The 20558-nt window shown below is 56.0% G+C and overlaps 2 protein-coding genes across 3 annotated transcripts in view; one reads left to right on the top strand and one right to left on the bottom strand.

The window, feature by feature from the left end:
- Positions 1-2082: 2082 nt before the first annotated feature.
- CLK3 (CDC like kinase 3) lies at positions 2083-16989 on the top strand. Its single transcript, XM_012457621.3, has 13 exons — positions 2083-2526; positions 5908-6059; positions 6716-6932; positions 8842-8938; positions 9216-9282; positions 11650-11766; positions 12540-12706; positions 14255-14349; positions 14442-14571; positions 14871-14953; positions 15406-15485; positions 15744-15834; positions 16491-16989. The coding sequence occupies exons 1-13, from the start codon at positions 2083-2085 to the stop codon at positions 16665-16667; spliced, it is 1917 nt and encodes a 638-aa protein (XP_012313044.2). The 3' UTR covers positions 16668-16989.
- Positions 16990-17315: 326 nt separating this feature from the next.
- The window catches only part of EDC3 (enhancer of mRNA decapping 3), a 67077-nt gene continuing 63834 nt past the window's right edge, over positions 17316-20558 (bottom strand). For both annotated transcript variants that reach the window (XM_012457623.2, XM_012457622.2), the window contains one exon: positions 17316-19657. In XM_012457623.2, coding sequence (XP_012313046.2) covers positions 19323-19657 — 335 coding nt within the window. In that variant the 3' untranslated portion in view covers positions 17316-19322. The remainder of the gene's footprint in view (positions 19658-20558) is intronic.

The following is a 20558-nucleotide window of genomic DNA, read 5'->3' as shown; positions in this document are numbered from 1 at the left end:
AATATTGGGTTTGGTTTCCTCTTGCAGTTCTATTTCTTTTTTAGACGGAGTTTCACTCTTGTTACCCAGGCTGGAGTGCAATGGCGCGATCTCGGCTCACCGCAACCTCCGCCTCCTGGGTTCAAGCAATTCTCCTGCCTCAGCCTCCTGAGTAGCTGGGACTACAGGCACGCGCCACCATGCCCGGCTAATTTTTTTTTTGTGTGTATTTTTAGTAGAGACGGGGTTTCACCATGTTGACCAGGATGGTCTCGATCTTTTGACCTCGTGATCCACCTGCCTCGGCCTCCCAAAGTGCTGGGATTACAAGCGTGAGCCACCGCGCCCGGCCCTGTTCTGTTTCTTTAATATGGATTGTTAGGTTGTTTATCTTTTTCTACCTTTGAAAAGTAGGTGTTTACAGCCATAAACGTCCGTCTTAGTACTGCTTTTGTTGTATCCTACAGGCTTTGGTGCGTTGTTTCCACTAAAGTAGTAGCTTTAAAGTAACTATTTACATACATGAAAGAATTTAGAGAAATATCAACACCTGTGAAAATGGTGAAGAAAGAATTTTTAAGATAAGTATGTCCTGAACATGCATGGTACGTACTTACTAAAAAATTATCCATTTGTTATCAGAATCTAAATTTCACTGGGCGGCCTATATTATATCTGGCATCTCTACCTCAAAGCCAAGCAGGAGAGAGTCTGGAGTCCTATCTTCCGGCGGGTGCCCCAGCCTAGGACAGGGCCTGGCCAGGGACAATCGTGCATGGGATGGAATAGACATGCCATTCAATGTGTCAAAGGTGTCGCCAGACCCGCATGCAATCAATATTATTCATATTTTCGTCTAAAGCAACTTTAAAAATATTAACCTTTTATTTGGAAGTACAGATTCACAGGAAATTTCAAAGATGATACAGAGAGGGTTCAATTACTCGTCACTTAGTTGCCTCCAAAGGTTCTATTTTGTCTAAGTGTAGAACACGATCAAACAATATCACGTGTCTAGGTCTGTGCCATTTTATCACATATGTAGACTCCTTTAACCACCGCTACAATCAAGATACAGAACTGCTCCGCCACCACGGAAAAATCCCCCTCCTGCTATTCCTCTGCACGTGCCGCCACGTCCGGCTAATTTTTGTAATTTTGGGGAAGGGACCCAGTTTTGAATTAGCTTCTGTTGTTTACTTCGGGTAGCCTGGTGGAGCTGGCGGAGATTTGAGGGATACTAAACACCCGCAGAAGTCACGCCGTGAGACCCCGTTTCACGGCGAGCAGCTGGCGTAGGACTCGAGGCGCAGCCGCGGCTCGGGCGGGGGGCTCCCCTGCGACAGCCCTCCGCGTCCTCGGAGGGCCCAGCCCCGTGGGGAGGGGTGTACGGTCTGGGCCGCGGCTTGCGCACGGGCGCGGGGGCGGTGCTAGGGAAACCCCTGGAGCCCCGCCCGGCGGTCCTGAGGAGCGGGCGGTGCCTGGCGGGTTGGTCCGCCCCGGCCGCGGGTTTCTAGCCCTGGCGTGGCGTGGGGACAATTAGGCGCCACGCCCTCTCACTTTGCTGCGCGACGTTCGGGAGGCCGGGGACACAGGCGTCACCCCTAGACCGGGCGGGGCGCGCACGCTCACAGTGAGGTCTCTCAAAAGATCCCCACCTCGGTTTTCTCATCTGGAAAGTGGGGCCTCCTGATCCTCCCCATCCCGTTGCGGGCCAATAGGTGTCCGGGGTTTGGTGACCCCCACGGTGGAGGCCTCTGCAAAAGGGGACTGTCCAGTGACCCGGAGACGGGGCCCGCGGGGGGAGTCTTAACTGAGAGGCCACGCAGGCTGGCAGGAGGCCGCTCCACCCCAGGGGGCTCAAGGAGAGGGGATCTCCTTCCCCCAGACCCCGGCCCCTCCGACAGGCTCCGCCAGAGTGGCTCTCGGGTGTCTTTCCAGAAAGTGCGGGGCGGGCCGCCACGGCTTTCAAAAAACCGGCACACACCGAGAGACAATAATGAGTCGTTCGCTTGTTTCGCGCAAGCGGAGTCGCGTCCGCTTTGCCGAGGCCCCGCGCACAGACCTCAGGGGGCTCTCACGCTCTCCCGGGCCCCGGGAACAATGCCCGTCCTCTCCGCCCGCCGGAGGGAGTTGGCGGACCACGCGGGGTCGGGGCGGCGGAGCCGGCCGAGCCCCGCGGCCGGGTCGGGGCCCTACTTCTCAGCTCCGAGCGCCTCTCTGACCCGGGCCGCACACCTGTCAGGTCGGGGGACCTACGTGCGCAGCGACACGGCGGGAGGCGGGCCGCACCGCGCCCGTCCCCTCGGCCCTCCCGGAACTAGTCTCCGAGGCCGCGGCGCCCACCGGAGCGGAGAGGGCTGGTGCCCCGGAGCCTTCGAGTCGGGGGCTAGAGCGGCCAGACCTCCGAGCCGGGTCGAGCCCGGGAAGGCGACGGCTGCGTCACGCGAGGGGGCGGGGCCGCCACGGGCGGAGGTTGGAGCCGGAAGCGGAAGAGTAGCTCGGAACGGGGAGTGGGGCCTAGCAGCAGCTGGAGCCTGGGAGACGGTAAGTGTGGGCTGGGGCCCGCGGCGGCAACAGCGGCGGCGGCGGCTGGGGGTAAGTCGGCGGGGCGGGCGCGCTGGTGCTATTCGGTCTCGGTCTACTCCCTTTCTTTCTCCTCTTCGGCCCACCTCGGGCCGGGGCCGCGGCCCCGACCTCTCACCCCTGACCCGCTGCTTCTCCACCGGAGGGCGGTCACTGCAGACCCTGACCTGGATCCCGCGGTGTTGAAGGCGGGGCCTAAACGGCCTCCGAGGCTCCTTAAGGGTTCACTTTGGGCCCTGCGCCTGCCCGCGGAATGGGGTCGGGGTCCGACGTGGAATAGCCAGAGAGGCCCTTCAGACCCCTCCCCTCCTCTGGCTTCACGCTTGGTCCACAGACGACTCCTCCCGTGGCGGCCTGGAGTTTGATTCTGGCCCAGTCTGGCCCTCCCTCTGCCCCCGGGTCTGTCCCCGGCTCTGTCCCCGGCTCTCCCCTCGGCGCCACTGGTGGCCGTTACAGAGGGTGGGACTCTGAGACCCCTGGGACCTGGGGCGGCAGGAAGGGGGGAAGCGAACGAGGGCGCAGGCCCCCCTGCGTGTTTTGTGGTGATGGAGCCGTTCCAACCCGGGGGATGGGCAAGACCAAGCTGACAGTACAAATCCCTCGGCTGCACCTCCGTCCCGCCCGGGAGTCTCTGGCTTTAGTTCCGGGTATGAGTGCCCTGATGTGGAGCTGGGTGGAAATTGCCTGAACCAGGCCCCCATCGAGGCGGAGTTGGCGGCCTTCCAGCTTCCCTCCTTGATGCCCTTGAAAAGGAGGAGCGTTTCACCCGTTGGTGGTGGAGGCTTGCGAGGTGGCAGGTTTGAGGTTGCAGTGCCAGCCCAAAATAACCATGGGTGCTGGGGTGGCTGGAATCCGGGAGGGCAGCCGCTGACCTGGCTGGCTGCTCTTCTTGTCAGCCCAGTTCTCTGGCCAGGAACAGCAAATGAGAAGCTGACAAGGCCTGTGCTCAAAGAAAAGTTGACATCCTTGGCTTGGTTTCCTTTGCATCACCTTTTTCTTCATTGTGCAGAGCAGAGCTTCCCGAAGCATAATTGTGGCCTTTAGCTGCTTTTTAAACAAGCTTTTTGCTGAGGTTTTAGAGAATCAGAGATAATTGAGAAATGGGCCCTAGAGCCCTGGCTGGAAGAATGACATCTGCTATTTCCAATATTTTACTTGCCTAGAATGTGTTAAAGGAAGGATCATCTTCTCTATTATTGCTTTGTGTGTGGTACCTTATCGTTCTCATACTTGTCATCTTTTGCCAGGCTAGGAGATGTTATCTCCATTTTCCAGGCATTCTAACCGAGGCCTAGAGTTACTTGTCTAAGGTCATGAGGCTGGTATGTGGCAGCACTAGGTTTTAGTTCAGAGTTTATAGCCAGAGCTCTCTCCTCCTGGTTTCCTTGGAAGGGACTTATAAAATGTCTGTAAGGCATTTAACTCAGTCCTGAAGTGTTACCCGGAGTCTTTTAAGTGTTCATGAAAAGCTACCACTAGTACCTCTGTGGGCATAAAGCTGTACTAGGCATTTCACTTATAGGACAGACATATTTAATCCTCACAGAATCTTGCAAGAGATTACTATTTCCTTGTTGCCAGAGGAAGCTGATGGTCAGAGTAGTGTAATAATTTGCTGAAAGGCACACAGCTAGAAGTGGCATGCCATGATTCAGGTGGACATCTATGTGACTCTGAAATTGTGTTCTCCATTGACGTGAATACGTATAGACGTTAGAACTGTCTAGGTCCCAGGAGGGAATATTTGGCCCGGTGTGACCGTGACCATGTCCTTCAGCTCTGGTGTCTGCCCATTGAGGATGGGCAGGACCATGCTTGCCTTGTGGCAGGACATGTGCCCTGGCCAGTGGAGCATCCTCTGGGTCAATTAGTGAGATGTGAGTTAAGCTTTCATTCCATAGCTTGGGCACCTGACCCAGAGTAATTGCAGGAAAACAGCAAAACATTAGTCAGCTGATTACCAAAACAACAAATCTGAGCTTCTGGGGAGGTGATTTTAGCTCCAAAGACTTCCCAGGTAGATGGGAAAGATATATTGGTGGGGAGATGGAGAGCTTTCTTAGGGACATGGAGAAGCTCACAGGGGTTTGGTAGGATAGGCCTCACTGTCCTGTTCATCCATGGGGAACTGTTCCATGCTGCTCTTCTCCTGACAGACCCTGCTGGTGAGATAGGGTAGCCTCAGTGGGTTTGTACAAAATGTGCTTGACCAGGCAAACTCAGGACTGACCATGACTGGAGGTTGGCTGTGGCCAAGTGTGAGTCTTGAGAAGAAGGCTGGCCCCATGGAGGCAGTCAGGGGTTCACATATGGGTGGAGCAGGTTGTTGGCCTCACATAGCCAGCTTTCTCCGCTGGTGGCAGATCCAGCCTGGCAATTTCCTGTGGTGAATATGAGTCCTCACTGAACCAGGGATGGTGAGTTGGGGCTCTTTTGCCTGCCAGACAGCTAACCCTCTGGCTGCTCCTGGGATAGGTGTAAAGTAGGATACTGGAGCCGGGGAGCTAGAAGAAGGGACAGTAATGGTACTGTTGGATAAAGGCAAGGCACCTGGCAGGGCACTGCCGGAGTCTAAAGGGTGCTAAATGGCTGTCTGGCAAGAAAGTTGGATACTCTGAGGACCCTGGCATCCTTCCCAGTGCTGAGACCCAGGATGAGCCAGGAAGGGCTGGACAAGACCCCCTGGGTCCACGTCGACTCAGGAGGGCTAGGGAATGTTCATGAGGCCTGTGTGCCTCTTTCTCCAAGGGCTGCTCTTCTCATCTCTGCTGTGGCTCCTCACATTGACTTGTGGTCCTTACTCCCTTGAGTGGGGTCCAGTTCAGGCCCTCAGCCAGACAATCTTCAGCTTCTCAAACCTGAGGGCTTTGAGCCCTTGCCTCCCGGGTTTTGGCTCCATGCCAACAGCCCTTTGCTTGTCCTCTGGCTTTACAAAGCATTCGCTCCACGGGACCCCCCAAATGGGAGGGAATAGAGCACAGGAGGCTCCCCTTTCTCCTGCCTTTGATCTCCCTGTGGTAGTGTTCACTGTCCCACCCAGGGTTCCTGCCTTAGCCCTGGCCCTGGCTCACCCAGTTCCCTGAGCACTCAGGCCACCAGGCCAGTGATGCTCTGCTGGGAGGCAGCTGTTTGTTTGTTTACTGGCAGAGAAGGTTGTTGCCCATTGTCTGCTGTTTGACCAGTGTGACCTCAGGAGTTCTTCACTTCATAAACCTCTGGGAGGGGCTGCCTCCAAACAGAACAATGGGCCTCTTCAGGAGCAACCGGGAAGCCCCATGCAGCCCTGTGGCTGGAGGTGGCTGGCTGTGTGTTTAGCAGGGCCTTCTCTTCCTTGTGGCCTAGATGCATCACTGTAAGCGATACCGCTCCCCTGAACCAGACCCGTATCTGAGCTATCGATGGAAGAGGAGGAGGTCCTACAGTCGGGAACATGAAGGGAGACTGCGATACCCATCCCGAAGGGAGCCTCCCCCACGGAGATCTCGGTCTAGAAGGTGAGAGGAACTAGACAGGAGGGAAAGTCTCCTTCTGTCAGCTGGACTTAGCTGTGGCAGCTCCAGACTCCTTGAGATGACTCCACCCCTGCCCAGCTGTTCCTGGATCCCTGCCCTGTCCTCTTTGGGCTCCTCCCCTAACCTTACCTGCATGCCTTGGCCTCATCAGTAGCTACCATCTTTGCCGCCCACTTTTTGTCTTAGAGTGCCTTTTTTTCTTCTCCCCACACATTCCCCCATTTTCTAGACCAGCATCTTTCCTGCTTAACCTCCTAAGCCTTCTTTGGTGAGGATTAGGAACATAACCTCAGCCTTGGAAAGGTTGCTCCCTGGGCCTCTGTCAGCCCCCAGTCCAAACTTAGAGTTGCAGCCGGCCATGGAGAACTCTGGAGTATGTAGAACCCTCGGAGGCCCTCTACCATACTCCCCTTCCCCTGTCCCTTCCTCCTGTGGCTGGAGGATGCTGCCGTTGGACAGGGCTCTGGAGGGCAGGCTTAGTACCTTTGCACCCTCCGCTCTCTGCCCACTTCCCACCAGTCTGGATGCTTTTGGCACAGCCTGTCCCCTTGAGCTCTTTACAGTGGCCCTGCCACGGGCCTCTTGCCTGCTAACAACAAGGACCCAGCTGACCAGTGTCCCCATCCCCCTTTTGGCAGCCATGACCGCCTGCCCTACCAGAGGAGGTACCGGGAGCGCCGTGACAGCGATACATACCGGTGTGAAGAGCGGAGCCCATCCTTTGGAGAGGACTACTATGGATCTTCACGTTCTCGTCATCGTCGGCGATCGCGGGAGAGGGGGCCATACCGGACCCGCAAGCACACCCACCACTGCCACAAACGCCGCACCAGGTCTTGTAGCAGCGCCTCCTCGGTGAGTGGTAGCCAGAGTGTGCTGGCTGGGGCTTAAAGGCCTCATCTCTTCCTAGCCTTCTCTCAGGCTGGTTGGTCTGGGTGAGTACTGCCAGCCCTGTGCACGTGCACCGGTGTGCGTGCTTGTGTGTGTGTATGTGTCGTCTGGTCCAGGTGCAGGGCTGATCACAGGGGTCCTGGCCCCTGTGTATTCTGGCCCCTTCCAGTGGCAACTCTAGGAACTCTGGCTCCGATGCTGGCTGGCCCCCGGCCAGTCTATGTCTACACAGTGCTCCAGATACAGGCCACGTGGTGCAAGTGGCCAGGGACACTTCTTAGGACACTTCTTAGGGATCCTAGTAGAGTGGCTGGTATTGTGGTCTGCAGCTATATGGCCTGGTCCTTCCCACCCAGAGACTGCCTCCTTGTGTAACCGAGTGCTCTGACTGATATGGACTGCACCCACCTCTGCGTCTCATCTGCACACCCCTCCCCAAAGGCCCCCAGTCTGGAGTGCCCCACAGGCGGGGAGGATTTGCCTGTCAGCCAGCTCAGACTGGGAACTTCCCTTCTAATCTCCAGCCGAGCCTCTTTATGAGGGGCACTTGCGGCGAGGAGGGGCAGCTGCGGCGAGGAGGGGCAACTGCCTGTGTGATGGGGCATGTGAAGAAGTGGTGGAAAGGCTGCCGCCCAGGCCTTGTCCAGTTGCAGGCCACATGCTGAGAGCAGGGCCTGGCTAGTATTCCTAGCACAGAGGGTTGTAAGGTCTCTGCTGAGACCAGGAGCCCACATTGCATTCAGTACTCTGGGGAAGGAAAGCCCATTGTGTATTTCCGAGGTTACATGCGGTCTTCTCTTCTCTCCCGATCCCTCTTCCCTGCCTCCCTCCTACCGGCCTTGAGGCCCCTGAGGAGCGGTGGAGAGGCCAGGCATCTTCTCTGCCCAGCTCTTTCTGTGACCTCTTTGAGTGGCCACGCGTTGAGGGTTGACTCTGCGGGCGATTGCAGCATGGCCCTTTGGCCTCTCTGCATGCTGCCACGTGCTGCCATAGGATGGCAGTGCAGGTTTGGCTCTGCTTCTCTTTTTGGTGCCCTCTATCGATCGTCGTGAGGCTTGGGATGGGCCTAGATTGTGAGCAGCATGGGTGCCAAGGCCAGGGCAGGAGCTGGCATGGGGCCTGTGTGGGCCATTGTGGTAGGAAGCCTGGCAGTCGACCTACCCAGAGGATCCCAGGCTGCTTTCCTGCTTGAGGCTGGTGGCAGGAAGGCTGCTGATGGAAGGCTGTTTCTGGTAGTGATGGTGAAGTCTGGCCAAGGATGCCGTCTGGGGGCAGGTAGCAGCTTGACTCTGAGTGGCAACTGTCAGGCATGTGCAAGGCTGCGTGGGCGAACAGAGGTAGGCAAGGACAGGTTGGGCATTCTGCAGCTGAAGCCGGAGCAGCCTCTGACCAGTCTGGATGGTTGGACCCAGGCGGGGCCAGCTGCCTTCTTGCGCCGTTCTCACTGCGTCTTCCGCTCTGGCCAAAGCCACAGGGGAGGGCCTGGGAGGGAGAGACTCAGAGGAGGAGGAGGAGGGAGTCAGGGCGATGGCTCTCCTCACAGCGCGGCCCTCAGCAGCAGAGGCAGGTCATCTTCCTGAGCGTTCGTGGCACTCCTTGTAGAGATAATATCCGAGTTTTCTTTACATACCTGTAGCTGTTTTTACTTTTCTGTTTTTGAAGTCAGTTTGTGTCTTGACGTGTCCCTTGCAATATCCCTATCGTTATATATGCTGTGTGCCTTATGAAATGCTGGGATCTGGAAAATCCAACCAACCAACCCACCGGCTCCTCACCGTCTCCACCTCTGCCTTTGACTGACACCTCAATCTGTCAATCGGAACCGCCTACCATGCGATTGGTCGGATGGCGTTTCGGGGGGCGGTGCATGCAGAGAAGCCAACAGAGCAGTAAGCGCAGCAGCCGGAGTGTGGAAGATGACAAGGAGGGTCACCTGGTGTGCCGGATCGGCGATTGGCTCCAAGAGCGATGTACAGCCACCTTTCGTAAAACTTTACCTCTCTACTTTCTACCCCCCTTGTTAGACGAGACCTCTCCTGCCTGGAGGGGCTTCTAGTGCGCGTGGTGCCTTAGCGGGGCCACCAGTAATTGCCTGAATGACACAGACACTAGCAACTTCCATTTTTAAGAGTGTAGCAGTGAGAGAGAAACCTTTTTTGTTTTTGAGAATTTGAATGCTGTGAACTTGCAGGAGCTGCCAACCCCCTGCCCTCCAGATTCTCATGCCCAATTTCTTTTCTCTCCTAGATGAGATTGTGGGGAATCTGGGTGAAGGCACCTTTGGCAAGGTGGTGGAGTGCTTGGACCATGCCAGGTGAGTGAACTGGGGCAGTACAGCTGGCTCTGGATATGACCTTCCTGGGAAGAGCTGGCCTGAGGTTCTTGAGGGTGGCAGCTATCAGAGCTTAACTTTTTTCTTTCTGAAGGGTGGCACCAGAGTAGGGTTCTGACCTGTCCATCTTGGGGTTTTGCTGACCCGCTGTAATAAGGGAGAAATTCTTGGGTTCTGCAGGCATGTGACATCCCTACCTAAGAATTGCTGGTCAGCGAATGGTTCTGCCCCAATCCCTCCACTTCTCCAGGGCTGTGGTGGTGGATATCAGACAGGGCCAAGGCCCTGGCTCCCCTGTGGCTTGAAGCTGCTTCGTGTGATAACTTTTAGGTTCTTGGCCTGGCAGGGGGCTAGGAGTGCCACTAAGCCCAGCCCAAGCATGAATCTCATCCCTAGGGTCTGCCTGAGAGGCTGTGCAGATCTGTTGAAAGAAACAAGACCCTGGGCTTTCTCACCAAGCAGGCTGCTGCCTTCTCCAGTGTGGCTAGGGTAGTGTGTGGTCTCCGCTGTGTGTTCCGGGAGCGGGGTATACACTGTCATGCTGCTGGGGCACCTCTCTCCCAGGTCCAGCAGCACAATAGTTTTGTCCCATTACCATTCCACAAGACTAGAACTTTCCCTTTGGCTTCCTCCCCTGTAGCTCTGGGGTGGGGAGGCTCCCTCTGGGGAGCCAGTTGCCTCCCTCCCGTAGGCCCTTTAATTGGTTTGGCACTTTAGCGACAGAGTACCCGTGTCTTCATTGTAGCCACGTGCCACCCATATTTGGCCTTCCCACTATTTCAGAGATGAGTAAACATCCTCGGGGTTTGGCCGCATCATACTCCAATTAACGGCAGAGCTGGCCACTGCTGCCCCATAGTGCTCCCACATTAAACGGAGTGCTTAGGAAGGCCATTCAGACCCAGGCGTCCAGCCTTCCCTCGGCCACGAGATGGACTGACAGGAAGCTTCCATTTGCCCCATGTTTCCGTGTGAACGGCTGTACGACTCAGTGTGGCCCAAGAGGTTAGGGTTGGGACCAGCGGGTGGAGGGACATGTACAGCCACACCATGGCCAGGTGGAGGCATGGCAGACTTGATAGCTGGGATGCGTGCAGGCAGTCTGGGCTGCTCCTCTCTGAGGAGCTGGAGGGAACGTGAGCCTCTGGAGTCACGAGGGGGCAGGCGGAAGGTCCAGGGAATCTTTACGGGACTCAAAGGGAGCCAGGGCCACTGGGGTTTGTCTTGTGGAGGCAGAATTCAGCTCAGCTAAAGGCAGGGTCATATTCTCAGAGCGATGCAACTCTGGCAGGGGCTGCCTTGGAAGTGATGAGCTCCCTGTGCTGAGGATTGGAATGCCACGGAGGGACCTTGTTTTAGGAGGAGGCTGGAGTGTATGGCCTTTCCCTTGAGTTCCCTTCCTTCCCTGAGAACCTGGGAAAATGGGATAGAGAGAGAAAAGCATGGGATTCTCTAGAAGATCCCTTTGCCCTGGGCCTGTGAACCTTTTCTTAGGCACCACAGGCAGCCTCCCTGAGGCCTCAGAGGACATGCCCTTCCAGGCTAGGGCTGTCTCACTCCAGTTCTCCACTGGGCATCTGGATTCTAGCTGTCCTTTCCTGACAGGGCCTGGCAGCCTTGCCTCAGCAGGTTGCCTTCTCTGCTGGCTCTCCGCAGATGGCCTCCTGGGGCGGGGTTTGGGGTGGGAAGCACAGAGCAGGGACTGTTAAAATCTTCTTTGGACACTTAAGAAGGGTTCCTGGCATTTTGTGGTCACTGATAAACGCTGTGGCAGGTAGGTGCAACTGGAGAGGGGTATGATAAAGGGAGTTGCCCTGGGCCTCACAATGAGGGGTGCCCTTGCTGGTGCCCCTACCCCTTGCCAGATCTTTACTCGATCCTGGAACCCCCATCCCTGTTTGCTCAGACTTGCAGACAAGCCCAGGAAGGTCAAGAGGTGCTGCAGGAGGGCTCGGGGTGGGACAGCTTGGCCATGGTTGGGGCTGCCTGGCCTACAGGTTAGGTCACTGGTGCCTACTATGGTTAGTGTGAGCTCTTGGGCTGGCACTGGTTAAGCAGGATTGGACTTTATTCTCCCACACTCCTTTGGGAGCTGGCAGTGGCTGAGAACATAAAAGCCTAAGGCTGGCATGGATATCAAGAGCATGAACTCACAGATGCCAGGGAACTTGCTGTTGGGTGGGCAAAGGTCTGGTGTTGCATGGGGCAGGCTGGGCATCAGTATCTGCTCTCTTCAGTGCAGGCTGCTCCTGGAGAGGTGTTTGTTGGGAGTTGCTGGGTCCGGGTGGAGGGTGGGGGAAGGACTGGGCAGCTGCTGACGAGAACCTGTATTTCCTTCTTGGGTACCAGAGGGAAGTCTCAGGTTGCCCTGAAGATCATCCGCAACGTGGGCAAGTACCGGGAAGCTGCCCGGCTAGAAATCAACGTGCTCAAAAAAATCAAGGAGAAGGACAAAGAAAACAAGTTGTGAGTGTCTGCAGGGAGCGAGAGGGAAGCCTTGCGTGGGACTGCCGGACCCCCAGGGGCTCAGCAGTGTCCCTTCACCCATCTGCACTGTGTGTTCTCCCCACACTCAAGCCAGGGGAGTCTGGCAAAGGTGTCGCTGGAAGCCTCTGGACTGCAGTTCAGGCTCCACCCCAGCTGGCTCTGTGTCCTGAGGCAGGCTCCCCCAGGCCTGCATTTGTGAAGTGGGGACCTCACTGGGTCATGTGGGGCATAAGACAAGATAAAAACATGAAGCTATTTGGGGCTCTCACATAGTAGGAGACACCCGAAGGAGAGCCTTTCTGTGGCAGACACACTAAGCACTCTCCTCCATGCTCTGTGAGCCTGGGCAGATGGGTGAGTCCAGCACAGACCCTCACAAAGCTCAGCAGAGTGGGCAAGTCGAGAAAAGCAGCACCAGTCCTGCAGCATGCACTAGCACTTTCCGTCTCTTCCTCAGCGACTCTGAGGCAGGGCCTTTCCCACATCATAAGTAGGGGAGCTCAGAGGGCTTGGACCAGAACCGTGGACATCTTCCCTGCAGGAAGCTTAGTCCTTGCCCAGAGCTCATCTGGGGATTGGGTGATGGCTGGTGGGGAGAGGTGCTCTTGCTCTGATTCTCTTGCTTCGTGTGTACCTGCGTTCTTGTGTGTGACCCAGTGGCCTAGGAGAGAGTTGGGGACTGGCTTCATCTGAGAGGGGGTGAGGCAGGCCCCCAGCACACAGCCTGAGCCCCGCCCATGCTTCTCCGCCAGCCTGTGCGTCTTGATGTCTGACTGGTTCAACTTCCATGGTCACATGTGCATCGCCTTTGAGCTCCTGGGCAAGAACACCTTTGAGTTCCTGAAGGAGAATAACTTCCAGCCTTACCCCCTACCACATGTCCGGCACATGGCCTACCAGCTCTGCCACGCCCTTAGATGTAAGTGTCCACCCTTGAAAGGAGCATGGGGCGGCAACATGCCTGCACCCAAGTCATCTGGTTACTTGCTGTCCCCATTCATTCCAGCACATTACTAACCATTCTCCTGGGTCTGAGGGACACCAGAGCCCCTTTGATGGAAAGGCCTTCTGTCCTAAGGTGGGAATCTCAGTGTGAGGATGGAAAGGTTAGGGCTCCCTCTAGGGACTTCCTGGACCAGCCTCTACCCCAGGCACTCAGGAATTAAACAGAAAAGAACTGCTCTGGAATTGGCCTGACCACCAACCCTGACTTCCCGCTTCATACATGGGATAAAAATGTAGAAGCCTGGGCTGGGTGCGGTGGCTCACGCCTGTAATCCCAGCACTTTGGGAGGCCGAGGCAGGTGGATCACCTGAGGTCGGGAGTTCAAGACCATCCTGACCAACATGGAGAAACCCCATCCCTACTAAAAATACAAAATTAGCCAGGCATGGTGGCGCATGCCTGTAATCGCAGCTACTTGGGAGGCTGAGGCGGGAGAATCGCTTGAACCTGGGAGGCAGAGGTTTAGGTGAGCCATCATGCCATTGTACTCCAGCCTGGGCGACAGGAGCGAAACTCCATCTCAAAAAAAAAAAAGTAGACATCTGACCTTACAGATCCCACCACAGGTCCTGCCCACACGGAGACCCCTCTGTTTAGCCCTGACTCGTCATCTGCCTGCCAGCCTCGAAAAGCATTATTTGTTGGTGCCAGGGCTCATTGCTGTAGGATTTGCAATGGCTGGAGCAATACAGAAAGGCTCTTCAGTGAAGTTGGTAGACCTTGAGCTGGAATGTGCAGGATCTGCATAGATGGGACAGGGACAAGTGTTCCAAACAAGGGGAACAGCTTGGTGAGGCCTGGAGCCTGGTATGGGCTGATAATTGGTTCCAGTGGAGTAGGCTCCCCTTGGGGAGTGGTGGGCCACACAGTTGTGAGGATTTTGAGTGCCAGATGAGAGCCTTGAGCTGAAAAGTGACTACTAGCAGGAAGCCACTGTCAGTGGGACAGGGGCTGGAGGGGAAAGGCTTCCTACTTCATGACTAGCGATGAGAGGCGGGGCTGGCTTCCTGGGTGTGTGACCTGTGCACTCAGTTGCACGGGAGCCTGTGCTTTAATGCCCTCTTGCTACCACCGCAACGTTCTTAGTAACTTGAACAAGGCCCCTGCATGTTACGTAGATGATGTTGGGAAGAGGGAAGCACCTTGACGCTGTTGCTGCGGCTTTGGTGAGAGACAGGTGAAGAGGCCTAGTCTCTGCAGAGGGGAGGTGGAGGGAGGTTTTTCTGAATGGCAAGTTTCTTTTCCACCCCCTGCTAAAGTATCAGAACCTCCAAGGCCTCAAGTACAGAGAACCCTTGAGAGGGAGGCCAGGATAGAGGCAGGTTGCAGTCCAGCTCCCTGCTGAGGCGAGGGTGTGAGGAGCTCTGGCAGTTGCTGGCATTGGAGGAAGGTTCTGGCCTAGAGCTGGCAGGAGAGCCAGGTTCTCAGTGCCCACTTCTCATTCTTTCCCTGCTCTCTTAGTTCTGCATGAGAATCAGCTGACCCACACAGACTTGAAGCCAGAGAACATCCTGTTTGTGAATTCTGAGTTTGAAACGCTCTACAATGAGCACAAGGTATTGGCAGGGGTAAGGGTGAGGCCCTGCTCCAGGGGTGGGTTACCCGCTGGTACAGACTCCTGACCTGGTGTGCCTGCCTTGCCTTTCAGAGCTGTGAGGAGAAGTCAGTGAAGAACACCAGCATCCGAGTGGCTGACTTCGGCAGTGCCACCTTTGACCATGAACATCACACAACCATCGTGGCCACCCGTCACTATCGCCCGCCTGAGGTGATCCTTGGTGAGTGACTGTATGGCCTGTGACCTTGTCACACTGGACTTGTTGGAAGGGTACGAACAGAGGCGGTGGCATGCCGGTCAGTCTCCGCCACCCAGGGCAGGCAGAGTTTCTCAGATCAAGGGGCCTGTGTCATGAGACACAGGTTACTGACCTGGCCTTATCTGTCAGCCTTACTGAGAGAGGGCCTTGTACTGGGATTTGGACAAGAGTCCTGCCAGCCAGTGTGGTGGTTGCCCTGTGACCTCCAGGCTGGAAGGACGGGGCCGGATCTCACAGCCTCTCCCCATCTTGGCTTTCAGAGCTGGGCTGGGCACAGCCCTGTGACGTCTGGAGCATCGGCTGCATTCTCTTTGAGTACTACCGGGGCTTCACACTCTTTCAGGTACAGCTACCCCGCATCACTCCCCTACCCTAAGCACTGCTACTGTGACAGGCTGCAGGCCACTGGGGTGGGAAGCCCCATGTGGATGAGAAGACAGATGTCTTCCTCCTCCCACTGGTCATGTTGTGAGATTCAGACTCTTAAGGATGTAGATGCTAAAGGGTATGCAGAGGTCAGGGTAGCTGGAACACTCAGAGAGTCGTCTTGTGCTAGGCCATCGAGGATGGAGGATGGGGCAGAAGGTGACCTGACCTTCTAGATAAGGGGCACAGATGAATAAAGGCATTGGGATGGGCTGGGACAGGGCATGTGCTGCCAGGCTGCCGTTTCATTGGTAGGTTTGCATCTCCTGGGGCACTGAGGGCACTTGCCCATCTCTCTTGTTCCTTATTCCCCGTGAGGGGGCCAGAACTAGGACTGACCCTACTTGCACTGTCTCTAATCTTCCACAGACCCACGAAAACCGAGAGCACCTGGTGATGATGGAGAAGATCCTAGGGCCCATCCCATCACACATGATCCACCGTACCAGGTAAGGACCGCAGTAGCCCCCTGGGGGTTGGCATAGGGGCCGTTCTCTTTTGGCTGTGGGTCAGCAGGGTACTAGATGTGGTGAGTCTTTGAGGGACAGTCCATGGTTCCCCAGGCTCCTAAAAGCCTTCCCTATGTGCCCCTGCAAACCTGTTGCCCTAGTTCTGCTGCTGTCTTGGGAGCTGCTCTTCCTCACCCCCCACCAGAGGCTTGTCCCCTTACTACTCTCACCACTTGACCCCACCACCTTAATTTTCAGGAAGCAGAAATATTTCTACAAAGGGGGCCTAGTTTGGGATGAGAACAGCTCTGACGGCCGGTATGTGAAGGAGAACTGCAAACCTCTGAAGGTCAGTTTCTGGCTTCCCCAGCTCAGCTCGTCCCAAGGAGAGACCCCAGGCACTGGGCAGACATACATCAGACAGGCCAGGCCGCTAAAGGCTGCCTCCTCGATCCAGCTCTATGGGAGGCGACACCCAAGACTGCTGGGTGCTGGCAGTGAGGTTTCTTGCAAACTGCTCCAGAGGGGCCCTTAGCCCTACCCCTTCCCCATAGGGTGGCTATGAATGTAATTGGGGAACACCAGAAGAGCCAGATGTCAGAAACCCTGCTGCTTCCTGTCCCTCTCACCCTCTCTCAAAATTTCGGGAAGAACTAGGCGGGACTGAGGTGAGGGGGAGGGAAGCCTCTGTCAACTGCATTTGGTGCTCGGACAAGTGAATTTCGCAGAGGTGATCTCTACCCATCTGTCAGGACTTTGCATGTGGGGGCAGAGGCATCAACCCAGCAAGACACCTAGTAGCCTGGCAAGTTCCGAGCAAAACATTAAACACGGGCATGAAAGGAAAGGAGCTGCTCATTGTCCAGGAGGGCGGAAGTAGAGTCCTCGAAGGAGGCATCACTGCCTCCTCGATCCAGTCCAGCAAGGCATCCCAGAGGCAAGGGGACCTGCTGTGGCTTCCCACGACCCTGCCGTCACACTGAGGCACCTTGTGTCCCTGAGCAGAGTTACATGCTCCAAGACTCCCTGGAGCACGTGCAGCTGTTTGACCTGATGAGGAGGATGTTAGAATTTGACCCTGCCCAGCGCATCACACTGGCCGAGGCCCTGCTGCACCCCTTCTTTGCTGGCCTGACCCCCGAGGAGCGGTCCTTCCACACCAGCCGCAACCCAAGCAGATGACAGGCGCAGGCCACCGCATGAGGAGATGGAGGGCGGGACTGGGCTGCCCAGCCCCTTGACTCCAGCCTCGACCACCAGGCCCCAGGCCAGAGCCACCCAATGAATGAACAGTGCAATGTGAAGGAAGGCAGGAGCCTGCAGGGGAGCAGACTTGGTGCCCAGCTGCCAGAAAGCACAGATTTGACCCAAGCTATTTATATGTTGTAAAGTTATAATAAAGTGTTTCTTACTGTTTGTAACCCCTGGTACCAGTGTGTCCATCTCCAGGCTCCTTGCCTTCCCCTTCCCTGACCTTATTAATAAAGTCTTTCTTAGCACTTCAGCTTGTGGAGAGCTAAGTGTGAACTGGGCCAGGCACAGAAGAGCTAGGCAGGGGTAAGACCAGAAGCGGGGACATCCTCTGGGCCCTGTCTGCTGAGCAGTCCTAGATGGCACCTCTCAGCCCCAAAGAACCTAAGGGACTCTGCCCACTGTGACTAGCCAGGTGGGGTCTGGTTTTCTGTATCCAGCCCCATAACTGGCCAGGACTTCAGGCTGTATGTGCCCAACTATGGTCTGCTGAGGGCAGGAGGCAAGTGGGGCGGGTTCTTAGGCTGGGGCAGGCAGCACCTCACGACAGCCTACGGAGCAACTCACACGGCACAGGACTCAGTCATTCAGCTTTATTATTTCAGTGCTGGTTTTTGGTTCCCTAAGAGCTGCATGAGTGCTAGGCTTTACCACGTGACTGGGGGCTCCTTGGGAACTGGGTACTATAGGCAGGATGCCCCAGAAAAGAACTGAAGACAGGAATCATACTTCTCTTTAATACCTCTGTGGAAGGCCCAGGCTGAGGAGGAGGGAAGGGACAAGTCCCAATGCCCCCTGGGGAGAGAGGAGTGAAAAGCTTGGGTACAAACTCCCAGTGGCCCCTCAAGGCTGGCATCCCTGGATCTTGCTGGAGAGAGCTGTCTCCTGGGCCAGGGTTGTTCCAGCTTGTTTCTCACTACCTACTCAGGAGGCTTAACTGTATTAACAGGCAGCCAGAACCTGCTTACTAAAATGCTGGTAACCTAGACTGCGCCTCAGATTGTGGCCCTGCCTCTGAAGAGAGGGCTCCAGCCTGGGAGCTGCTTCCCCTGAGAGTGAGCAGAGGCTCAAATACACAGCATGAGGTCCCTGGCCTCTTCCCACTGCTGGAGACAATTTAACACTGGTGGGAAGACGAGAGGAGGGGCCAGCCTTCTACCCTGGCTCATCTACTTCTGGCTATGCTCCTACAAGAAAAGTGATAGCCTGAAACCTACGGCACCAGGGCCTACCCTGTGTCCACAATCCTTGGTGAGCCCCCATCCACCCATCCACCCGCTCAGCTACTCTGGGCAAACACAGCAGAAGAAGCCCGAAGCCCCAAAGCAGGCTTAAGCACAAGTCCTTGGCAGGGATCCCTGCCAGGGTTCCAGGCATAGCTCCTGTTCCAGCAGCCTCCAGGGCCTAGGTCTGGGAAGGCCCTGGGGCTCAGCGCCTTAGGATCTGAGGTTCCTATGGTTGGACCCCACACCGGCTAGCTCATCCAGAACTGGCCTCAAGCTTACTCATCTAGACTGGACAACTGTAAAGGGTTCAAAGCCCAGATGTTTTAAGAGCCGGGTGGAGTCCGAGCAGGGGAGCCCATGCACCCTGCTCTGGGATGACAGCTGCAAAGGACCATTTCGGGGGAAGGGCAGAGGGGATGAAACAGTAGGTGGAGCATGTATGTGCAGGCAAAGGGGTGCGGGAATGGTGGCCTAGGACAGAAGCACCAGGAAGCCTCTTCTGGCTCAGCACCAGGCTCCCCCAGGGATATCCCCATCTGAGGGGTCTTACCCCAGACTAGGCAAAGTCTCGGCCTGCTCGGCTTTGGGGGTGGGGGCGGGCACTGCTGGCAAGATGGGCACTGTGGTTCTACAGTAATATAACCTTATACTACCTGTGCTGAAGACGACAGAACAACATAAAATCCCAGCACAGAAACACCATCCTAATGCCGCCCCTTCCCTACCTCTGAGTGATGGAGGGGAAAGGAGGGAGGAATCCTTGGAAAAATCAGCATAAAACTTGTATCAGCTCAGGAGAAAGGGTCAGAAGCCCCCAAAATCAACTTCTGATGTGGGTAGGGGAAGGCCTGGTCTCTCACGGCCCTGGAAATGAATGCGGAGCGCAGGTCTGCCCTCTGGTGGACAGCTGCCGTGCAGCTGAAGGGCTGTCTGCCTGGGGAAAGCAGGGGAGACACAAAGCCACAAGCTCTGAAATAAGAGCAGGTACAGGCCCCCAAACAGGACCTGGTCCACTCCTCAATGCGTGTGCCCAGGCCCAGTGGCTGTAAACCTGAAACACAGTCTGAGAGCTGCCTACGTCTGTAAACAAAGGCCCACCTGGTGTGCAGGGGGCTGAGGGTAGAGATGCCTGGAGCTGCTGCACACTCAGCCTGCCGCGTGCCCGGAAGCCAGTGGGAAAGACTTCCCTGGCTCAGGGCAAGTGACAGGTCAGTTTTAAGTAAGTTCTGTTCTCTCACAGAAGAAACAAACCCAAGAGAGAAAAACTTTTAACAACAAGGTCCATGAAGCTTCAAATCCTTAAGGCGTTTGTCCTCAGGAGCGGCAGGGGATGGCAGAGTCCTGCTTGTGCAGGAGCCCTCTAAGCAGAGTGCAGTGGGATGACGAACTTGCAGCCAAAGGGCGAGTGGTAGTTGATGCCCACCTCCTGGAAGACCTGCTGAGGAATGCCAATGTCGCACAGATAGATACGGCCTGCATGCTCCCCCAGTGGCAGAGGCAGGCCCAGTGCCAGTGACCATTTGGCATCAATGCCCTGTTCAACTTCATGCACAGGAGGGTCTATGCTGAGTACTGGTGCCCGGTTCTGGTTGGCCCAAGCCACAGCTGCCTTGTACCAGGGCTGATCCCGCAGGAAGACGTTCTCGGGGCAATCCAGACAGTTGATGACCAGGTCCACAGGGCTAGTGGGCAGATCTGCAGGTGAAAAGAAAGCCATCTGAAAATCCCTGTAAGCAGAGAGCAGCCCCGGTTGGGACTAGGGCCCAGGTCACCCCAAGGGTGTCTGTTTTCCAGACACCACTCTAATGCCTCTCCACAGGCTGGCCTTCTTAAAGCTGGGCCAGGGCACTGCCCTAGGAGTTGCCAGGCCTGGCTGGGCTGAGTGCTAGAGACCAAGTGCATGTCACCTCCTCTGCCTTCTCAGGCACACCTCTGTATATCCAGGGCCTGAGCTGGGGTTTCCCTGTGATGGCCAACTTGACAGTGGACTCTGCCTTCCCAGAGTTCATGAGGTGCCCAGGGCTGGCCTACTCATTCTACTCTAGCAAGCCTGTCCTCTCTGGCCCTCTCATTATCTCATAGGAATGGGTCCTCCACTCAGCCAGCCTTAATTAAGAATTAAGAGGGTACCTCTTACTGTTCTCCCAGGCTCCTCTGCTCTAACCAGGCCTCTGGGACAGTACTGGAAAAGGATGTCTCAACAAGTATGTAGATCCTGTACTGGCCTTAGAGGTTAAACTGAGAATAGCAGAAATCAGGCCAAACTTAATGGTCATTCTCAGACTTGTGTCCTGGAGCAGATGGGATAGAAAACCTTTTGAGCAGCCAGAGGAAGAACTGCCTGGAAGGGGGCATCATGTTAAAGATTTCAAGAAGGGGAACCCACACCAGGCCCCCTTCCCAGCTCCAGCGTAGAGTAATGGCATTTCTCAGTTAGAGACTCACAGCTTCCCTGCTTAGAATGTGCCACGTGGGGAGTCCCTGTGGGCCATGAGGCTCTCAAGAGTGAGAGTGGCATCCTAACCTTTGTGTGCCCACAGGAGCCTGGCCCAAGACTCAGGAGGCAAAGGTTCCGGTCCAGGCTTTGCTGTTGACG

This window comes from Aotus nancymaae, unplaced genomic scaffold (genome assembly GCF_030222135.1).
Source record: "Aotus nancymaae isolate 86718 unplaced genomic scaffold, 86718_ANA_hifiasm-v0.15.2.pri h1tg000003l, whole genome shotgun sequence".
Classification (NCBI taxonomy): Eukaryota; Metazoa; Chordata; class Mammalia; order Primates; family Aotidae; genus Aotus; species Aotus nancymaae.
Note: the sequence above shows the minus strand (reverse complement) of the source record. Positions and strands in the feature narration are given on the sequence as shown.